The 22,992-nt window shown below is 37.1% G+C and overlaps 1 protein-coding gene across 1 annotated transcript in view; it reads left to right on the forward strand.

Annotated features, from left to right (window-relative positions):
* Nucleotides 1–22,992, forward strand: part of ATG5 (autophagy related 5) — an 81,483-nt gene that overhangs the window by 12,231 nt on the left and 46,260 nt on the right. The window contains exons 4-6 of the mRNA XM_086461332.1: nucleotides 1,862–1,940; nucleotides 7,861–8,023; nucleotides 21,713–21,807. Of these exons, the coding sequence (XP_086317458.1) occupies nucleotides 1,862–1,940; nucleotides 7,861–8,023; nucleotides 21,713–21,807 (337 nt within the window). The remainder of the gene's footprint in view (nucleotides 1–1,861; nucleotides 1,941–7,860; nucleotides 8,024–21,712; nucleotides 21,808–22,992) is intronic.

A 22,992-nucleotide genomic window follows, 5' to 3' on the forward strand; every position in this document is an offset into this window, starting at 1 on the left:
GCTTCAGATTAAATGCCAGGTGGAATTTGAAGCAGGACATGTCTTATGTGTTTGCTTCACGCCTGTTGTGACCTTTACTCTTAATGGAAGGCTGCGCTTCTGAATAGAAAACTGTTTCTGTCATGGTCTGCTGTCTTCAATAATCTCATGTGTTCTGCTATGGAACAAAATGGATTTACAGCTGGCCTCTTTCAAAATAAAAAACATTTATCAGCTGTGCAAAGCACAAGGATTTTACTGAAGAAAGCTTGAGCAGATGGATTTTGTAATCTCAACTGGGTAGAAAATACAGAGGTGGACCAAGGACTGATGCTTTTGGGGGGCTTTTTTTTTTTCTTGTAGCTAACTGTTTTGTTGTATAAATTGAAAGTAAATGAAAGTCAGTGTTTGTGTTCATGTAATTCTCAAAGGAAATCTGTTTTTTGTTATTTAGCTTATCTGGAAACCCACTCTTTCATGGAATTCTTTCTGAATCCCTGTTGAAGTACTCAGGACATGATAGGCAGTTAGTAGTAAAAAGTCCTAGTGGTAAAAACTTAAGCATTAGCAATGAATTTGGATAAATCCAGATACGCATTACTATATTCTTTATTCCCTTTGTCAGGAAAACACAGTTCTAAGTACTTTCTTGATATTTCCCCCTATTCTTTCTTTTAAGATGTTACTGATGTGATAGGTAAGTTCAAAAATTGTAGTTCTGTTTTGTTTTGGTTTTTATTTTGCTGTTGTGTTGACTTTGTCTTAGCTTTGGGGTTAGCTCACCCGTAGAGGGTGCTAAAGCACCGTCGTGTGAGAGTTTAGCAGGTCAGGAAATGGACTTGGCACAGGTGCTTTTAGAGCAATGCTCGCGGTTATTGCTCTCTGGAGTTTCGAGACTTATGTGCGTGTTTGACTCTGCATCCTGTGATCAGTTCCATTTAATTCAGTGAAGACACTGAGTTTACAGTTAACTGTGTGTTTATCTCTTTGTAGGATGAAAAACTAGTAAGGATCTCTTAGTTAAGATTTTTGAAAGATAAAAGAATTGAGCTTAATATGCTGAATGCAATAAAAAAAAAAAGATGTTTTATCAAAAATCTTGATGGTGTCTGCTTGTGCGAATGTTGCAGAAAGACCTTTTTAGAGGTGGAAGTTTTGTGGATGTGATATACATTCCTTATGTTGCTGGAGGCTGTATCTTCTAATTAATTTGAAGGAGACAAAGCTATAAGGCATAAGTAAATATTTGGAGGAAGCAGCTTCTTTGTGTAACTCCTTTAATCCAGAACACCACTGAAATACAAAACTCCGATTAATCTTTTCTCCCCTTCCCTTCTTCTTAATTTGATAGCAAAGATACAGAGTTCATCTTGATCTGTCATCTTTCAGCCCTTTCTCAGATATGTCATTTTTTCACTTTACTGCTTGTTCTCCACAATGGCATCAGGCAGGTGGCAGAGGGAAGAGATGTTGTCAGTGTGACATAAACACATGGTGTTTAAATATCCGAAAGCATGTATATTTTTCTGTCAGACCAGCTATTCCTACCATTATGAAGCTTTTTAACTAAAAATACTGTTTTGAAGGATTACATAGAGCAGCTGTAGGCCACTCATGCTGTTGCAAAACCAGCAGTGTTTTGTAGGCACAGCGTGGAGACTACTGGTTTAGACATTGAATGTCTAAATTCCAGTCTTGATTCTGCCAGAAAACTGTCAGTTGTTTATACTTGCCTGTGTAGCTCTTCTGAATAAGCAATAATGAATGTTAATTGTGGGTGTCAAACAGCTCTCTTTTTTCATGTAAATGCAGGTGTGTTAACTGTTAAAAGTAGAATTAAATACATAGCTTTTATGTTAATTTAATATCTCTTAATTTTTAGGCATTATCCAATTGGTTTGCTGTTTGATCTCCATGCATCAAATACAGCCCTTCCTTGGAGCATCACAGTGCATTTCAAGGTAAAATTGAAATACACCTTTAGTTAAGAACAAGTGAGTGTGGGATTACATGAAATTTGGAAGCTAGGAAGAGGTTTCATGTTGTTTTATAAGTAAGTTTTAAAAGTATGACTTGAAGGGGAGAACATTAATTCTTCAGGAATCATCTAAAATTCTCTGTAAATCTACAGCTGTTTTCCAGGAGATTGCATGTGCTTTCAGATTACTTTCCTTTGGAAATTATTCTATTATAATCTGAAAATCCAAAGTTTTCTTTCAAGACAAGTTATGAGACTGTCAGTGCAATTGAGTGAATATAAGGGAAGAACTTTCTATAATGTTTCTAATTCAGCCAGCTTTTGTTGACTGAAGATTGAGAAGATTGAGAACTGCTTATGCTTTTAGGCACAAGAACATGGATATGAGATACTGTAGAAAATCCTTGAAGTCGGGGAAGGCTGCTGTACTTCATGCTAGTCTGCTTTAGAGAACTGAGTGAAATGAGTTTGATCTTGTGACAGCTTAGTCACAGAAGAGACATTAGTTTGATTACACATTGTAAAACCATTAGGTATGACTTCATAGCACTACTGATCTTTGCTCGGAAGAGTACTTGTGCAGGGTTAGCTTTGGTGCAGGATTCTTTCATACTCTGAAATGCATTGTGACTGTAATCCCAGGTATGTTTTGAAGTCAAAATCACAACTAGAAATTATGGTATTTAACTTTGAAACTTTAATTTCTGTGTTGTAAAATAACCGATGCAATAGGAAAACTGATCAGAAAAGAAAATGCTGGGTTAATAGACATGACTTCAGTGTGTGAGATTTGAGATTAAATTAAAAGCATACTGGGAAGCAGTTGTGTTGAACGTTTTCATTCGAACAGTTCTTCTCTTGAAAGTGTTTTAGAACAGGTCTTGCTAACAGGAGTAGTCTAATTCTTTTTGGAAATGTGCACTGAAATTGTGCATTCTTATGATACGTATTTCCACATGTTGAAACTTTTTAAATGACTGACTGAATCCGAAGTTGGGGATGTTCTTGAAACCACTGTAATTGCCACACTTCTGTCTAATGTATGTCAGAGAGCGCTGGGGTGAAGAAACTTCCAGAGTGTTTTGAAGAAACTGTAGCGTGTCTAGTTTCATAAATCATGATTTAATCGATATGCCTTCTGAGAGCTCTGGGAGCTTAACAGTGGCAGTGTGTCGATGTTGCCGTCCCAAAGCAGAGCCATCTTAAGAAATAAGTTGCAGCACCACAGTGCTTTTCAATATCATGTAGTAATGTAAACTGACTTCAATGTCTTTATATTGCTGCTTGCCAAAAGATCAGCTAATTTAAGTTTGTCTCAAAGGTGTACATTAAAGATCAGTGGAAATAATTTACTGCTAAGGCAGTATTATATTAAAAGCTGATGTAAATTAGTTTTTAAAAATATAACACCTTGGATTAAGCGCCTGCTTAATTTCTCTTCCTGTTTTTGATGTAATCTGAAAGTTTATTTAAATAAACACCTCTTAATCTTTAAAGTCAAAACATAACTAAAATATATCAAAGTATGTCAAAATATTGAAGATATTTTCATGTATTAGTTTCTTACAGCTGAATAGTTTAGGTGTGGGATTCGTACCTGGATAATTCTTTTCATTTGTGTGTAGTTATTCTTCAAAGAACCATACTTTTATTTGGCTTACTTGAACCGTATTAGATTTTTCTGGGGTTTAACTTTTGCTCTCACGGCTTTCTCCTTTCTTTTACCAAAACATGCAGTCAACAACAGATCTCTCGAACATCTGTAAAAAATGTTTTTTAACACACCCACCCCTGTTTTCTCTGTTTAAAATTAAAAATATGAAAAAAGAATTATTTCTGTTCAGCAGAAGTTTGAAAGTTGAGATACTTGTAATTGTCCTCCTGTGTTATGTATGCAGACCAAATAATAAACACACCTATTGTTTGCGTTGAAGAAGCAGTTTATTCATTTGTACTTCTTGTATGCAATAAAATAACATGCGTTTATATCTCTAGTAAAGTTGAGATACAGTTGCCTTAAATAGTTGCAGAAGGATGAGCTTGAACAGAGTACTAAGGTCTGAGAATCGTGAGAAGCCGTAGTCTGGGAAGGTGCTTTTGTTACCCAGGTGTGGCTTTATGGGGAGGAAGGAAATCCTATCCCTCCCTGTTAAACTCATCTCATGCTACTCTGCGGCATGCTTAGCACTATTCATGTTCTCAGGGTGTTAACCAGCTCTCCAGATTTTGGGCAGTAGATAGGAGGTGGCGAACTGCTCTGGAGACGGTAGCACTACTGTAGAAGAGGAAATCGGGTATGCCAGGGGAAAGGCTAACATTCTCCCTCTGCTGAAGCCCTTATCTGCTGGTGCCTGCCTCTCTACCCATGACCTGATGTAGAGGAGGAGAGACTGCAGAACAACAGCTGTCTTTTTGGTTTTCTTAGCTAAAAATTGGGTCAGGTGGAGTGACAAGGAAGAATTTTTCCACATAGCATGTGGATAAGTTGTGGAACTGCTAGGAGACATAGTGGAAGCCTGAAGTTTAAATAAGGGGTTTTTTAAAATTAATCGTTTTTTAAAAAAAGACCACTGATGGTAACTAAACATAAATATATGGCTATTCCGCTTGCCACTCGATATGTTCCTTATGGTTTTTAATGCCCTGTTATTGGTGTAATGTTCTGTAAATGTAGCCTAATGCAACTAGACTGTCACAGTATAAACAGATGTTTTGTGAATTAGAACTGACAGATAAATGTGGGTGAAATGGAGCTAGGAAACCAGACTGTTGAAATTACCTGTGCTGTTTTTGAAACAGTTTTGTGTGAGAGGTCATTTAGTGCTCCTCTCTGTACAGATGGTATCTACTTCATTGTGACCGAATTTGTGCTGTAAGTGTCTACTGATATGTGAAACAAAACCAGAACTACCTGAGCTTTCCAAGAAAATCAGCGTCAACCCTTAATAACTTTTCAAAGATACAGAACATAGAGGGAGTAAGACCTCACCAATAAGAGTACTTGAATTAAAGCTGCTTATGGGATCTGTTAAAACTTTCTGCAGATCTCAGTTGTATAGCCTGGGGTGGCTACCAGGTTGTTTGCAACTGTCTCTTTCTTCAGGGGGCTGAATAAAGTTATTTACATTTGATCACTATTTGCTCAAGTAGAAAGAAGGCAAGTAGAATTTAAAAAAAATAAAACTACAAGTATACATGTTCTATATTTAAGTATAAAACTTACTGTTCTGTACCCTTGTTTGTAAATCAGTGGGGATGCCATATTTTCTGTTGGTAGTCTCAGGTGGGTGAAACTTTCATATACTTCTTTGTAGGTGCAGCAGTGTTGTTTTCTAAGTTATCACTTTCATGTTTAGGTTTTCCAGCTTCTACTTGCAGTACTGCATAGAAATATGTTGGTGTTTTTCTTCTAGAGAAAAGAGTAGGAGGTTGTAGGAGTGTTTTCCAGTCTTCCACAGTGTTATCCCTTAGAAGATGGGAAAATTAATCATACCACACTTTTGTACTACTGTGGCTAGATTCTTTCCACTAGCTTAGCTAGCTTTGACCAGTTTTAAATACCTCCTTCGTATTCTGCAGGTCACACTGTATGTGTTCTCTGCAACACATCCACGGGGAGTGACATTCCCTGTAATTTGGAATTCCTTGGAAGAAAGTCAGCAGGAGATACCTACCTGTAGGAAGGCAGGAATGTCCATAAAAAGACCCCGTGGTTCAATATTTAGACATATGTGTAACAAAACAGTTGTTGTAAGCTAAAACTTCAGCTTTTACTTGTGAAAGTCAGTTTCTAGGTTCCTATATTACTTGACATTAGGTACATTCCACTGTTTCATCTTTTTTTGAGGGATGCCAGTGTCTCTCTTTGAATTCTTGCATGTAAAGAACTTTTTGATCTTGAAGTATGCTATTTCTGACTGGTGTTTTCTTCCAGATTGGTTACCAGACTTTACTTTTTTTTTTATTTGAGCAAGTAAGTTAAACTTCTAAAAGTATTTTACAGGCCTATACAGATGTCAGCTGGCAAGTAACAATCCCAGTAATGTTTTCCATTCATCTTGGGCCCAGTTTTGCTGAGACACTCAGCTTTGTAGGGGAGAAACAGAGTGAGGTCTGCCCTAGAAGGAGAACTTTCCTTTCAGTTCTGTCCTCGTTAATGTCTTTATACTTGGCCATCCTCATATGAGAAACAAGCTTTATCTCTGTCCTTAGATTTCTAGTCAGCTCCACATACATCAGGCCTAAGTAACAGTACTCCCTTTGTGAGTTCAACACAAAACCGTATATGCTTCAGTGGGAAAGATACTGGCAGTCTTCACTTTATACTTGTTTTTGGAAGATACTTGTTCTTATGATCCACAGTTTCCAGAGTCTGGATTTGCTGTCATAAGGAAGAATCGCTGTATGAAATGCCATTATTTAATTTCCAACTCCTTTCAATAACTTAATGAGGAGGGAACTATCATTTTGTCCTCAGAATTTCCTTTAGGTAAGGCATCCCCAGGTCCATTTCATATTACCAACCACTAACAAGTGGTCCTTGGATATTTTGAGTTCCTGTGGTTTGAACAGTGTAGTCTTCACTATTTTTCCTGGTTTTATGTGGAGAAGGGAAGGTATGGATTTTTCCAGCATTATATTGCTCCTACTGTGACATGTTAACTATGTTGTAAAAGCCTTTGAAAAATGTCCCATTATGTCTACTTGTATTTCCAAAATGATTTTGACAGTCCCTTACAAAAGCTTTTTTAAATAGCCAATTTGTAATGAGTTAAAAGGAACGGTTCTCTTGTGGAATAACAGATGAGAATTAAAGTACAAAAATATGTGGCAAGCCCTTGTTATGAAAGGGAGTGCCGATGGTGCCACTCTGGTTTGGTTCTGGGCTTTGCACTGTTCAGCGTGGTCTTAAGCAACTGTGAAAAGAAGATGAATAAGGAGGGGATAAAACATGTTGGGTGTTTAAACCTTTGAAAACTGAAGACAATGAAATTATGATAATGAACACTTGTATTATTGTAAAATGGCAAGTGATACTAAGTGTTGATAAAAGAAAAATTAGAGGAAGAACAACCTTAACTCTATGCCTATACAATGCTGAACTTCTGATTAGTAAATTTCCAAAGAAATCTTTTTTATACCTGAACGAGTTTTACTACTGTAATTCCTTCATACACAAATTAGGAAAGATAGTTGTTACATACTGAGAGGACGAAAGCTACCTGAGGAGCAGTGACTGAGCATCTGCAAGGCCGAACGCAGTGTGTAAACTCTAACCAAATAAAAGGAGTGTAGAATCAAGTCACGTGGGCTAGCAATAGACACATGTATTAGGTAAAGTTGGAGCTGACAAGGATCCCCAGTATCTCTAAGGAAAAATGTTTATAAGTGGTATATATGCTGTAGTTCCTATATGTGGATGATAATGCTTGGAGGAAACATTTTTCAAAGGCCTGCATAGAAAGGGGTGCTAAACTGCCATTGCAAGTGAATAGGAATTGGGTGCATGTCACTTCTCCCCCTTTTCAGTTTTCTGGCATTGAACAGGAGAACATCTGCCTGAGAACGTTAAAACTCTTAATTTCCTGAATTTTGGAGGTAAGGGTCTAAATACATCCGCTGATACATTTAAATGTATTTATCAAGTTGAAGCTGGGTGATTTAGAGTAATTTTGAGGTTTACAGAAAGTTGTTCAACTTTTTTTTTTTTTTTCCTGAAAAGTTTTTCACTGCAAAACCTTTCTTGTCAGCAGAGTGGGAGAATGGTTGTTACCTTCTTCCATGAGTAGTAGAATATTACAGTGTGCTGCTTTTGTATACCTACAAACCCGATTAAAATTATCGTTTATTCTTGATCTTCTAAGATGCATTTATTTCTCTTGATCTGTCTTTTCTCTTTGTAGAATTTTCCAGAAAAGGATCTTCTACACTGCCATTCTAAGGATGTGATTGAAGCTCATTTTATGGCTTGTATAAAAGAAGCAGATGCTTTAAAGCACAAAAGTCAAGTCATCAATGAGATGCAGAAAAAGGATCATAAGCAACTGTGGATGGGATTACAGAATGGTAAATATAGTGCATCAAGTATTAATTATATTTAGGTCTAGCGTGCTAATAAATAATTTCTTCAAATTTTAGTCATGGTACAGGATATAAAATGTCATTCTGCAAAATTTTAGTCTAATGTCATGGAAAAGATTTATTTTTTAAAAAAATTTTTTTTAGGTCACCATTTGTGTGATAATCTAAATGTGACTTGGGTTATTCACACTGTATTAACAAACTTAAACTAGCAACAAAACAAAATAGATGTTGTCTAGTGTACTAGTGCAACTGGTGGTCTTTATCTGGGAGACACCTGTCAGTATTGTTCAGTATTAATGATCTTGGACTGTAAAGTAAAAAAAGGTTGTTGTCTCTAGCTAATGCTTAAGGACTGTCACTGGTAAATGACACAAGTTAACTTTCAAAAAGGTTTCCCAGTAGATTAATGATTTTACTTTTCACTCTGCCAGATTTATTTTTTTTTATTGCTGCTGTTACGGTGGCTTTCACAAAGATTTCTGCATAGATAAGTATTGACTTGAAAAAGTCAGCAAAATAATTTAGAACAGGATAGTCTGAAATAATTGGTGCTCTTGCCTTGCACAGATGGCATGAACCTATGCAAAATATTACTTCTTTTGGTTTTAGTGTCTTCTCTTTCTTATGTTTCTTGGAGGCGTGTAAGTCAAAGTTTTGTAAGTATTTCAGAAACTGCTATCTGGAGTTTCACGCTTTCAATGCGTTTTCCTCATCTCCTGAAGCTGTCATTTATATCATTACTAGTAAATTTATTTTAAGGAAGCTGTAACCATGAAGATGGCTATTCTATGTTGAGATACAAAATACTAAACACTTAGAATTGACATCTTCCCATATGTTTATAAGGAAAACAAACAGGAGAAGCTTTGAATGCAAGAAGACTTGAGGCATGTGTTTGCTTTAGGCAGTCAGGTTCCAAACTAGTTTGGGTTTAATGCATGTATTTGGTGAGTGTGTGAATTTTCTACTTTGTTGTTGTTTGGTGGTACTGCCTTTCATATTACTCCTGTCATAATTTTGAAGATTGAGTGCTTATTAGAAACTCTGGTTTCTATTTTTTTATTTAACTGGGGGGGAGTTAGAAATTGAGGGATTATCTTAATTTGCCATTTGAGTGGTAAGATCTTGAGGGATGCCGTACATACCTGCAAAATTTATCGAGTAAAAAATTGCACTTTATCTGGTTCAATTCAAAGTATTCCTTGAGAGATTCTGTTTTGTATAGATAATATATTAACTTTCGTGAATTAGCAATAAATAAAGAGTTTCAGTCTGTTGGAAGCCAGAATCTGTACAAAAATAGATGTTTCCCTAAAGCTTACATTGTTTACAAGTCAGTTTAAACTGCAATTCTAATGATTCGGTGAAAAAAAGTATTCTGCTGTAATAGTATTTGTCTTGCAAGCAGTTTAGTTTTGAGAGAAGCAAAATGCTGTGCCAGCATGATTTTGGTTTCCATTTCAAGAATTATTAGCTTTATTGCAAAAAGAAATCCTATCACTTCATCCTGGTGCTCAAGTGTTCCCAGCAGTGCACTTTCTATACTCTTTTTATTAATACTTTTAAAAATTAAAACTAAAAGACCTCTAACATGAGTTACGGGTATAATAATGGCAGAAGAGTTGACTAAACAATGAAATGGTATGAGTTAAGATTCTTTTCTTAACCAGAAGTTATAGAACCTTGATACCCTCAATGTGTGAGGTAAGAGAACAGATACGCGTTGTGTTCTTTCTGTGCTCATCTTAGGCTCTACCATTTGAGTTGGTTATTTGTCTAAGAGTATCTTCAGTTGTAGGGAAACCAGAATTTTACTGTTTTGCTTTATAACGTTAAAAACAGAGGTTGCCTAGCAAGGTTGATTTCAAGAAGGTTTCACTGTACTTAATGAGAAATCACACCTGTGGAATCTGACACCTGAATGAGAAGTTTGAACAATCTTTTGAATACTTTCAAATGCTAATTTTAATTTCTCATCTCTTCATAAAAGAGAAACAAGAAAAGCTTGTGAAACCAAGAAAACTCATTTTAAGCATGTTGTATCTTTCAATATGTTTTTATAGGCTTTCGTTTGAGATGTAATAATTTTAAACCTCTTTGTGAAACAGAGTGAACGACCACAAAAAAGAAAAGAAAGTAGCATTTGTGATAACTGCCTTGTAAGTAATGATACATCTGCAGGCTTTTTTTTTCTGTGAAACTTTAAACAATTTTCTTCAGTTCTTAAATATAGGAAGCGTTATTTGTTTAAGGAGTGGTAGCAATACTTACAGGATATGTATTAAACTTAAGTTTTTGGAAAAAAAAATCCAATTTTGTTTGTTTGGAGAAATGTAACTACCAGTTACAAGGGTAATTTGGTATAAATGTTTCTGCTGAGAAGTACTTGAACAGGTAGCATGAGAAACGTTTCAGTTGCCTGTAGACGGCTTTTAGGGGAAGAGCTGTAATAGTGAATTTGTGGCAAAATCTTGTGCTGGTAACAGCTGGTAGGTATTCATAACAACCTTTACATCCCTCCTCCCACCACTTCTCGTTTTGTGTTAATCTGCTACCAAATCAGGAAGGTAAACATACTTTTCTGTCTATTGCTTGTGCTGTGGTTTCACTTGTTCTTCAGACTTCAGTTAGCCATTTTTTGTCCATAAACCAGGTATTTTTTAGCTAGAACACTTCTTTGGGAATGGGTACATCTGTGTTGCCCTAATTTTGACCAGCATCGTGGATGTCTGACTGTGGTAGGGAAGTGATGAAGGCAGGCTGTAAAGTTATACTGACCTCTGTTCTCTGTTCCTTTGTAAGAATTGTTAAAATTCTTTGGTCAGAATTGATGGAAAGTGTTATTACTATTCTTGCTTTAATAGTGTTATGGCCGTTTTTATCATGGATGAAGAGGGTTTTCAAGTGGGTGGCTTTTTTTCTTCTTGCCTTTTGTGTGGAAAAATAAAGGCGTTCTGCTTTGAAACATGTAAGGCTCTGGGCTTAGTGATGACTCGGGATCAAACAAATGAAATCTCAACTATTTCTAGGGGGAGAGCTGTATTTTTTTGCATGGTTCAAAGAATTAATTTTTGTAACTTCAGTATATAATGGTTCTGATAAAGCAGGGTTTTTAGATTCAACACAGCTGCTTTTCATCAGTTGTGGATAGACATAAACAACCATACCCTGAAATTTTCGCAGGCATTCTTTATAACTTGTGAAGACTAGACTTGGTATTTCTGATACACGAGTGGGAGACATGAAGCATTTTTAAGGCTTCTTTATATATTATAAAATATAATGAAGTCATTATTTTACTGAAAATATCATGGAGCAAGAATGTAATTCTCATTCATACTGTAGGGCTTACCAAGAGTTAGGTGGCCATATTGAATTGTTCTTGTTCAAGGAGAAAAAACCTGCAAACATTCAGCATATGCAATATTTTGTCTTTTAATGCATGTGATATTTCGTGTTTTACTGACAGAATCAGGCCTGTGTTGTCTTGCATTTATTTCTAAATTTTATCTAAACCAGTCCTGGGTTTTTGAGGGGCAGAAGTCTGTGTTTTTTCTGGGTGTTCACATTCTTGTTTAGAAATGTTTGAACTGCCCCAAAGAAATAATATCATACATTGTCAGCATCTCTTTTGTGATGTGTACGCATGGCCCACTCAGGTTTGATATGTGTGTTTCTCCTCTTCCTAGAGAACTAGTGGGAGCAGTGCTGTTCTTTACCTCAGACTGAAGTGATGAGCATGCTTTGATAGCCGAACAAACCTTTGTAATCTCAATTAAATTAGGCAGTAGAAAATCTACAGGAGAATGAGTGAACAAGCCGTTAGTTTTTAAATCACAAAGCCATCTTTTTTTCTTCCTCCCTATATTGCTCCCAAAATGGTGATATCTATGTTCTATGTGTAGAGATTTGGTTAACTGCGATAAAAGACTAAACAATTCTTTTGAGCTTTGAAAATGGGTGTGTTGGTTTAAAAAAAAAAAAAAAAAAGTCATTACCTTCCTGGGCTGGTGGCTAAAAATTTCTGGAAATGCACCAAGTTTTCTTATAATCAATGTCAATACCTGCTTATTCTGGAGTTAAGATAGATGGCATACGCCTAACATTGGAGTTGCTGATATGGAACTTCTCGGGGTGCAGTGTAGACAGATTCAAATAGCTCTGCACAAAATCAGCCCAGTGCTGTTGTGGTGCTGAGCTGGGGCTAGGCTCAGACAGGCTGCATCTGCAGAGTGAATCGGATGCATCAGAACAGGCCTTCCCAGGCATTTTTTGTTTTGGTGGTAGTGGTTTTTGTTTGGGGTTTGATAGGTTGTGGGGGTTTTTTCTGGTAATGGATTGTGGCCTAGACTTCAGTGTTAGTTCTGCAGTGTCTGCTGGCTCGTTACCCTTTCTGCACAAATGACTAAACTAATGCTCCACCCATAAGGGTGCAATATCATGGTTTTAAACTGTCATCCTCACAAAACTGGCTTTTTCCTTGTTACTTTTCTGTGCTGGCCTGGTGCCTACTTGCATAGCTGCCCTTTGTCGCAGTGCAAAGGTGGGGGAGGGCATTGATGGCAGCCTGAATTCCCACCTTGGCTTTCTCTGCTCCACTCTCAACAAGGGAGCAGAGCAGAGCTGCTGTGTTGTGAGGCCAGTGAGAATGGGTGGGTTTCAATGGAGGGCATGAACTGCATGAAGGCAGAAAAGGGAGGAAGGCAAAAGGCAAGCCAGCACTCACAATGCTACTTTGTACTGACATCTCCACCGTGAGAGGGGGTTGCCTAGAGATAGATAGACAGAGAGAGATGCTTTCTAGTGTTTTCACCATCTTGTGTTAGACATCCATGTGTCTAATGAAAATGGTTAAACTCTGAGGGAGCAAGCATGGAGGTCCCTGCATCTTTGGCACAGGTAGTCTGCCAACCGTATAATCTATTCATATATATTGAAGAGTTTGAATTTATGTACCTGTTGCAGTTTCAAGGGGCTTTGTATTCTTGTCCTCATTTTGACTGTCTTCCTTCTGAAATGTTATCATTTCTTCAGAAATATAGCCACCTTCCAGACTTCCTAGTGAAGCAGGTGTGCCTTTCATCTTCAAGTCGAATCACAAATAAGCTGGTTCTCTACCTTCGCTGTTCCCATCTTTCGTAGCGATTTCAGATATTTGGTAGACTGGGATTAAGATTCTCTACCACTATTTTACTTAGGTGTAAGTGATGTAGAGCCTTTATTTTTTTACTGCCTCCTGCTTTCCTTCCTCCCCTTCAAAATACATCATTTCCTGAGAGATGTGTAAGGCCTAACTAAATTTCAAAGTAAACTATCTCTAAAATCAGACTTACTCTTTAAAATTAACTTTCTTTAGTTGTTGAGGGCTTTTTTCTTTGCAATTTGAAATGCTTCTAAGTTACTTTCTACTAGTAAACGCCTGAATTTGACAAATGCATTAATGTGAAGGTTCCTCAACTTTTAAGAAAAAGCTGTATTTTAGAAAAAGCATAGTATGGGGAAAGCAAAATAGGTTAGCGAGTTGTATGGAGATATGCTGCTCTGTTTTCATGTATATAAACGGAGCATAATCAGAGGCAGAGAAGGTATTAAAATATCCAGGCTATCTAGACTTGGAGCAGAGAACTGGAGGATGGGTAAAATTGTCAGGATACCTTTTCCCTTTGACTTACTTAGGGAAGTCTGTAATAAGCCCTGCTGCTGTCTTCCTACACGACCTGTGGGTTATGTGTTTCAAAAATGGATTACACATTTTTTGTTTAATAATCATCAAAGCTTTCTTTTTAGCGTGACAGTACCTACTGCAATCACCTGCTTTTAGGCTACACAGAAAGCTTAAATTTGTAGGATGTACGTATTTTCATACTTGAATAAAGAAAAGAAAGTAGTCCATCTCGATTATTTTCTTCCCCTGAACCTTTTCCAGATAAGTTGATGACCTAGAAATGAAGGGAGGTGGTGGTAAGGAAACAGTGTACTTAAAATGAAACTTCTTTTTCATGAGTACAGTAAGTACTCAATAAGTGAAAAGAATGTTGCTGAGGAATGGCTCCCATGTGTATATTGAAAGAAAAAGGGGGAAAGGCCTTTTTGGATCTGATGGATAATCTGAAGAGTGAAATGCTGCTTTGTCACACAGTTTTCAAAATGGCCTGTTAACCTGCAAAACTTAAGCAATATGCTTTTATTTCTTTATCTGCAGAAGGCTACTTTGCTATAAAAACGAATGGATAAATTACCGCATAAAAGTAAATGTGTTACACGCTGATCTCAAACCTAACTGTACTGTATTGGGGGAGGGATCCCCCCTTTTTTCTTGGGTTGCATCCATAGCTCAATTTATAGTGTGGCTTATGAATTAGGGGTTGGTTTGTTTGGGTTTTTATAACTAGAATTTACAGCTTGCTGTACATAAGGAAGTTTCTCTTAATTGTTCTCTGGTTGTAAACACTGCCGTTGGAAGTTTGTTATAGTGCATGTAGGCAAGCACAGTTGAATTGGTTTAATTAATGTACATGATAATAGTGCTAAAAAGGGAGTGACAGACCTAGGTAGTCAACCGTGAGGCTCATACTGTTGTACTTAACTATTATTAGTACTTGAGCTAGTTATCATGATGTTTACTTTTGTGGTGATTCCATGTCTGTCTTAGCATGGACAGGCCAAGTGAGCCTATTTATTTTTTACTTTCAAATTTTACTCTCTACTGCTTTCCTGTGGTATTACGTAGTAACATGCCAGCTGCATGTGAATTTTGAGAGTGTGTAAGATTACATCACGTGGTGGAGATATTTCAGGTAATGACTGTTATTTAATTACAAGGCAAAATTCTACTTCAGACGTGTACATTCATGCTGAATGTTGTTACTTTGCTATCTGTGATGTGAAGAATATTTCCACGTATTTCTCTGGCTAGCTTCTGTCACATTAAGTCAAAACAATTCTAAGGTCCTCTCTCCATATCCGATAGTTACTCATGCCTGAAGATAGTCTGAAAAAGCTAATAAACTCATGTGCCCTCTTCAGTTGTGGATTTGTATTATATACCATGATCTGTCAAAATACATAAGTAACCTAACCTTTTAATAGCAAGAATGTTTTAACTGTGCATGGTCGCAATGTGCAAAATAGAAAAGAAAAAAAAATGTTACGTTTTAATGTTGCCATACCAGTATTTCAAACTGTGTTCTCAAAAAAGCCGGGCATTGAACTGTAGTATAGAGTATTGGAGTCTTCCTGAAGTCCTTGATAATCATTATTATCTATGGTTTTATTGTACAAGAATAAGAACAATGAGTTTAGGTGGCCTAAAGTCATTTAGAGACAGGTCTTTAAATAGCTGAGAAATGAGAGTAACCAGCTGTAAATGCTGTTTCTGAATAGCATGGTACCATTAGTTTTGAAGTGTTTAACACTTCTTTCTTCAACAAAGCTACTTCATGCTTGAGGCATACTGCACAGAATTTAGCTTTTTATAAAACTGGTTAAAATCGCTCACCAGTCAGTGGAACTATGTGTGCATGTAGAGTCTCAGTCTTACTGGAAACAATGTGGAAGTAGAATTGATACTAAATTTTGAGAGGACTCCTTTCTGGCTGTAGCAGTTAAATGCAATGCTTCTTAGAGCATGAGTCAGTAGAAAATATACTTGCTTTAATGTTAAGAAAATACACTTTGTATCCTTGACTTGCAGCTATATCTCTCTGTACAGTACAGTTTATTTGATTACATGTATGTGACAGATTAAACCCTTAGTGAGCTTGTTTATGACTAAAAGAAAAAGTTGGTGGGAGCAGCTGATAGACTGGAGGGCAGTTCTGCCATTCGGGGGGACCGTGACGAGCTGGAGCAGTAGGCAAGCAGGAGCCTCCTGGAGCTGACAGACGCAAGTGCAAAGTCCTGCACCAGGGACGGGAAAAAACACATACATCGAGGCAGGCTGGGGACTGGCTGGGAAGCAGCTTTGTAGTAGGTGATGTTGAACAACAAGCTAAATGAAAAGTCTCTTGTGTGGCATTGCAGAAATGGAGATTAACCAGGGAGCTGCGTTAGCCCTTGTGCCCTCTAGAATATAGCCAGATGGTGAGTAATTCTTCCCCTCGGCTCAGCACTTGTAAAGCTGTGCTGGGAATGCTTTGAGACCCCAGGACAAAAGTAATGTGGGCAAACAGAAGAGAGTCCTGCAGAGTACTGCTTGGATGATTAGGGGCTGGAGCATATGCTGTATTAGAAGAAAGTGAGGGAACTGCCTTGTTTAGCCTGAAGACGAGGAGGCTGAAGATGGATCTAATAGCTGCTTTCCACTACCTAAAAGGAAGGCTTGTAGAGCAGATGGAGTCAAACTCTTCTCAAGCATGCCTCTATTGACAGGGGAGTTTGGCAATTACAAAAGAAAACGGTTGTGAGTTGCAGCAGGAGGAAGTCTGGGATGTTAGGGTGAGGGGAGTGAAAGTGGTTGAGTGGAAACCTGTGGAGACAGTCAGAACTTGGCTGGGCAAGGCTTTGAGCAAATTCGTTTAACTTTCTGTAGACAGCTCTCTTTTTGTGTAGGAGCTTTTATTCCAAAGCTTGACCTCCAAAGGCACTTCCAAGCTAAAGCCTTTCTGTGTTTCTGATATATCAGTTGGAGTCTTTAGTCACTTTGTTAATGCTGTGGTTGTTTCTGCCAAGTACTCCTAGCTGTGCATCATTTCTGTGGTTCATATGGTTATTAAACAGTGGTGAACCACTGAGAATAGACAAAAGTTCTGTGTTTTTTAAATTCAAGGTTTGGACAGATTTTTATACAAGCTGCAAATTGGTATTGCTTGTGTAGATCTAGAGATACAATTCCATTCCAAGCATTTTTTTTTTTAAATTTACATAACTAGTTGGCTTTAAGAAGAAAAAAAACATGAATAGTCCAGCAAAAAAATCATGCATATATGCTACCCTGAGGGCTACACCTGTTCACTTTTTTGACTTTCTAAAAAGATACTGGAGGATAAAAGTTGTGAATTACCATTTTCTTTTTGAATTTAAACAATATTTCCCTCTTTTTTTGTATTTATTTTGCGTTTTGTTATTTAAAGCCTCTTGACAGCATTCTTGAAATATATCCAGTTCTGGAGTCAGTACTCTGATAGCAGTTGAATCCATGTCAAATATAGAAATAAAACAATTCCTTATTAGTAAGATATTTCTGTTGAAAAGCTTAAAGATTAGGGTGGGGTTTTTTAGTACTTTTGCCCACTGTTGTACAGTGGGAACTCCATTTTACTGGCCATATGCTGTGACCACTGTGTCTTATTGCAAGTTACTTGTAGATACAATTTCTTATTTTGAGATAATTGCCCATATTGTTTGTGTATGCTGATTTAAAGCTGTGCTGCGTTGAAATGCATATGTTGATTGCAAGCACTCAAGCAGTGCCCTTTACTCAGTGATCCATCCTGGTACCATTTTCATAGTCAGGTGGGTGGAAGAGACACATCTAACATCAAGATCCATGTGAAATTTCAAGTTACTTGAACCGTGACAGCACTTGAGTTTCAGAGAATGACTGTAAGACGCTAGCACGAATTAAACTATTTTTTTCTGGTTGTATGAAGAACATTGCCCCCAGCCTGAGAGAGAGGCCCAGCCTTCAGAATTTCAGCCTGGACTAATCCTTAGTTAACACTGCTTAATAGTAAAAGGTTCAGCAGTGACTGTCTGTTAACAACAAACTATGACTGGAGTTACCAACAATTTTTTAATATAACAGTTATAAATTTGGATTGATTTTCATGACTGCTAAAGGATCTCCAGTCTTGCTTAATGGAGGAAACAACAACTCTCAAAAGTCTTTTCCTGTAATGGTAGTTTTCTTAAACGGTTTTAAACATCGCTTTAAAGGCATGAACAATTTCAGTGGCAGATTTCTCAACCCTAGATGCATAACGTGGCACGCTGTGTTTGTAAATTTACGTTCAAGGTTTAATTTCTTGCGTAATGAATTTGTGTACTGAGATTATTGTTATGGATAACATTAAGTCCTTGTAGTTTTGCCAACTCGTACTGTTTCTATATATGTAAATAGATGTTTTCAAAGCTCTGCTTAGATTCTGTGCATCTCTGTAGTTCTAAAGGCTAATGTCTGTCTGGTGTTTGGGCACTCAGTGATGCATTTCTATAAATGAATATTTATAAATATAAGTGACTTGGCTGATAGATTTTTTTTTTTTCCAACTGGACCTCTCCTCTGTTATTTGGTTATTAACTTTCTGATTTTGAGATAAAACATAGAGATAAAAGTTTTTATATTTCACTTTAGGCGAAGTTATATGGCAACCATCCTCTCTTGTTTAAGAAATATGATTTAATAGAGTCATCTGAAACTTTTACACTGTCACTAATCTCACTTCTGTTTGAATCTTATTGCCATTGCTTTAAATATTGTTGTTCAGATATGAACATCTGCCTTTTGCAAGTACTGTTTTTTGCTAATACAGAAACTCTTTAACACATCGGTCAAGCACTTTCTTAAAAACAGATGGATTGTGGAAAACAAAAGTAATCAGATTTGACTATTATGGGGGTTCAGCTGTAATGTAGACTGCATAAGCTTTTCACAAGGGAAGGAGATGAGTGTAAAGTGCTTTTGCTGGTAGGTTTACTGGCTTACTTCTGTGTTTACTGGCTTAATGAAAACTCAGTTTTGTTTTGATTGCCAGACTTCTGGCCAGCACCTTCTGCCTTTAAGTCCTGTCTAGCCAAAGCACTAATTAGTTCTTATAGCTCGTTGTAGTATTAATAGCTTCCTTAACTCTGTTTTGCATGAACAGGAGGTACTGACACATAAATATGGGAGAATGATGAATACTTTCCCTTACATTTTCAAGGGGATTGGGGTGTGGATGTGTGTTGGGTGGTGCTTGGTTTTTTGTTTGTTTTAAGCTTTGAGTATTAAGATTTCTGTGAAAGCAGTTATTTTTGGATTTTGTTTTGGAGCTTTGGAATTCTGGCATTCAGCCGACACTCCTAATGCTAATAAAAGCTCTTGCCAGGTCATCTATGTCAGTATGCGAACTGGATGGCCTTTCCTGCTGCTTGCTTTAAAAATTTGTGTTGATTTTCTTACACCCAACTCAGTTTCCTGTAGTAAAAATATTGTATCCGTGGAAAGATATTTGGAGGACAGCAATATAAGGTTATGAGGATGAATTAGCTTAGATGTCTTCAGACAGTGCTGTACACATAGTGGAGATATGTCTTAAGATGGCTGACTCCATTGTGTCTAACTGATTTACTAGAAAGTTTTTCATTCCCCTGGATGTCAGGTGGGTTGACAGAATATACTCGATTACAAAATGCAATAAGTTTGTCATTCAACTCTTGCAGATTTATTGCTGTTATATATAGAATCTACAGAAACTGTCAGAAATTTAAACACCTTAATAAAACAATAGATTGTCTTGAGCATTGTTTTGAGTATTCAGAGAATAATCGGAGAAGTGTAAATTTTTTAATTTATCTGCTTTAAATAAGATTACCTGCATGATTTCTGGGAGGTGAGGAAGCTGGCATGAAGAACAAAGTGAGTTAATTGTACATTACCACTGTTTAACTTTTTTTTTTTTTTTTTTTTGTCCTTCAATTCACTTGTTTGCCATATATGCCTCAAGGGACAATATACTTAAGCTCCTATTGTAAGTGTGTTACTTGTTCAGAATTTCTTGTTCTTCTGACCTGTAAGATGTGTTGCTCATCTCTATTGGATTTTGAGGACAGCAAGCTATTCACCCAGCTTTCCTAGTTACTGTAATATGAGCATTAAACAACTAATTGAAGCTAATGTTTGCTTTGTTTTTGTTCAGGTAGGATGTCTCCAAACATGTAGATCCCTTATTTAAGAGTCTGCTGAAGCTCACTAGCTTCAGTAGGTCTTGATGGTTTGGTTTTGTTTTGTGTATCACCATAGCTTTTGCAACTGAGTTTATAGTCAGAAGTGGTAATTGAAGTATAAATCGATCAATGCCTACTGTAGGATGCCTGTCCACACGATCTGAGTGAAAGCTGTAAGCCATTCTCAATGTTATCTCCAAGGATGAGGGAAGTACGCTAAATCTTCACCTTTCCATTGATAGAGCTCATGAGGAGGATGCATTCATTCTTTGTGTCAGACATTCTAAGAGTAAATCTGATTCTCTAGGCTGCAGTTCAATAGTGCAGGCTTGCTTGGGTACAGTCGGCTCCAGGGTCGTCACTGAGCTTCCCAGCCAGTGAGCTATGGGGTAACACCCTGTGTCCAGGCAGCTCCCTATCTCGGACAGGTGCCTGCATGGTGGTGCTGACTGAAGCCCAGGTAAGTGCTTGTCAAGAGGCACTTGTTGCTAATCAGGGTGTGGAAGTACTATGAGATAAGTACTGGGAAGTGCTGCTACAGAATACCTGGTGGGAGTTTGTTTACGGTTTCCTGGAAGTTCCTGCCTTGTGTTGCATTTAGTGAGGAAAAGCAACATGTTATAAATCCTGCAATGTGTATGAACTATGTCTTCTAGCGCACTGACAGGCGTCTGTACTGTACACTGGAGTGAAGCAAATCTTAATTTTCTGCAATTGCTTTAATTGTTATCAGCAGTTTTGGAAGCGGGAAGAACGTTTGTTCCGTGAATAGATTTCATCTGAGTTTTACCTTGTTTCAGGAGGGCTGAATTCTGTAACAGTTATACTGCCAGGCTTCTTGAGACTCAGCTGAACGTTGTGCCGAGGAGAAAAAATTGGAGACTCTGTTTCTTATGAAGAAACATGCGCTGTGTTTGGTGTCTGGGAGAGTTAGGGCCTGTAAGGAAGTTTATCCCTTGCTCTTCCCCTTCTAAAGCTGCTTTCTCCAGTAAGGCTAGCAGCAGCTTTATTCATCTTAGCTCTTCGTGTTCTTTTCTGTCACTTTTGCTATTGGCTGTTTCCTTGTTTTGAATAATTGATTTGCATGTATGAAAGCCTTTACTGCTCTAGACCTATGCTGTCCTTAATACATTTTAAGCGCAATAAACTATTCAGTTCTTGTAATGTCTGTACAGGATGAAATGGTGTGCTGCCTCAGGCTACTTTACTAAACCTAGTTACTTGAATAATAGTAAGAAAAATGTGTTTCAAACATAAACTTTTATTTTCAGATTGTGTCATTAAACAGGCAGTGTATATTCTGATTATATCATACACTGTTGCAGGTTATTTTAAGATTTACATATCCAAATGTAAACTCCTCAAGGTGTTTTTCTACTGCTTTAGTTTCTGTATACTTTACACCTGTTGTTCAGCTATAGTTAAGGACAATTAGATGTTTTTAACAAACTGTGAGACAGTATGGACCAATAGGAGCAGGGAGTGGAGAAACAGGCACTGTTAATTGAGGTAATGAAACCCATAATTTGTTGGCCCAATATTTCCCTGACAGTGGGAGATAAAATATGAATTCAGGTTGCTTTCTCTTTCAGTTTGGTAAATTGCCACATCACTGTTTTCATAGGAGAATGCAGATGACTTACCTTTGGCTTCAGGCTAAACAGGGAAGAGAAATACGGGGAAAATAAATTCATACAGGTCAAATTTATGTAAGAAAAGTTTGCATGTTTTTGCAATTGTCTCATTTACCTCTTTTAGCTGAAAAAGAATATATGTTATTAACGAAATCTAATTTTACTTTCACAGATAAATTTGAGCAATTTTGGGCAATAAATCGAAAACTCATGGAGTATCCTCCAGAAGATAGTGGATTTCGATACATCCCATTTAGAATTTATCAGGTAGGAGACAATGAAATAAAGCCACTTCTACCAAACTCTTACACTGAGGTGTCATAATCTGTTTTCAGAATTATATGTTCCCTTTTCTAACATTATGGTAAAACTGTATGCTCATCTTTGCTGGACCCTTTAGTTGTATGAATTATCAAAGACAAAATAGACTGTGTTTATGCTAATAGGTAATTACCATTCATTATGTTGTAAGTGTGTAATACTTGAGACTGCAAAGGCTGGTATAGATTATGTTTGTGTGGGGTTTTTTTAAAGAAAAGCTGATTCTGTCAATAAAAATAACTAACTGTGAAAACTGCTTTGAATGCAAAGTGCCCTCTGAAAGGTCTAAGTCAAACATTTCAGGAGCAGCACTTTTCCTTTGACCACTGCGTAGGCTTCTTTTCTTGTTGGCATTATAAGGTGAAAGTAATGGCATAGGTCTTGCATCTTGTTCTTACCTTTTTCTTCTGATTGTATACTTTGCAATCCAAAACTACCTTTGAATATTTTTTTTCCTGTTTCAATACACCAGTGCTGTGTTTTTCTCAGCAGTTTATTTAGAGATATATTCCTTGTAATCCTTACAATTTTTTGATGTCCCCTTAGTTTTTATAGCATTAAGGTCACAATGAAGTTTGGAATTAAGTGTGGTTAAAAGCTTATGCAGAGTGCATGTAGCCTCTCCATAAATCACACAGTTCTGTTCTACTTCGTCTTTGAAACATTTTCATCTGTTTATGTTTAAGTTTTGTACCTGTAACTGTCAAAGTCCTTTATTCGTAGTACTGAATAGTCTGATACTACTTTATAACAGATTTTAATGGCTGTACAAACATACAGTCTTGCAATGAGACTGAAGTAACTTTTAATGTTAGATATAAGACATTTACTGTCATAGTGAAACCTTTGCTTGAGAACGGAAGTCGGTTATTTTGTAAGAGATCATAGCAGATGGTAAGGTTTGTATAAGTATCAAAAAGTATGTATCAGGAAAAGTAGTTCACTCACAGCATTTTGTTTGGTTGTTAAGTTGTTTGTTCTCTGATAGGTGTTGAGTTTGGGGGTGTTTTTAAGTCTCTTCACAGCAATTATGTAAATGGGTTTGCGAAAAGGAGCTTTTGCTGTCTGAATAAGGTACAGACCTTTAAGCCATGAGGGAAATTTTCTATGATATCACATGATTTCATGCTA

The sequence above is a fragment of the Leptosomus discolor genome, chromosome 2 (assembly GCF_034619465.1).
Source record: "Leptosomus discolor isolate bLepDis1 chromosome 2, bLepDis1.hap2, whole genome shotgun sequence".
NCBI classification, from domain to species: domain Eukaryota; kingdom Metazoa; phylum Chordata; class Aves; order Leptosomiformes; family Leptosomidae; genus Leptosomus; species Leptosomus discolor.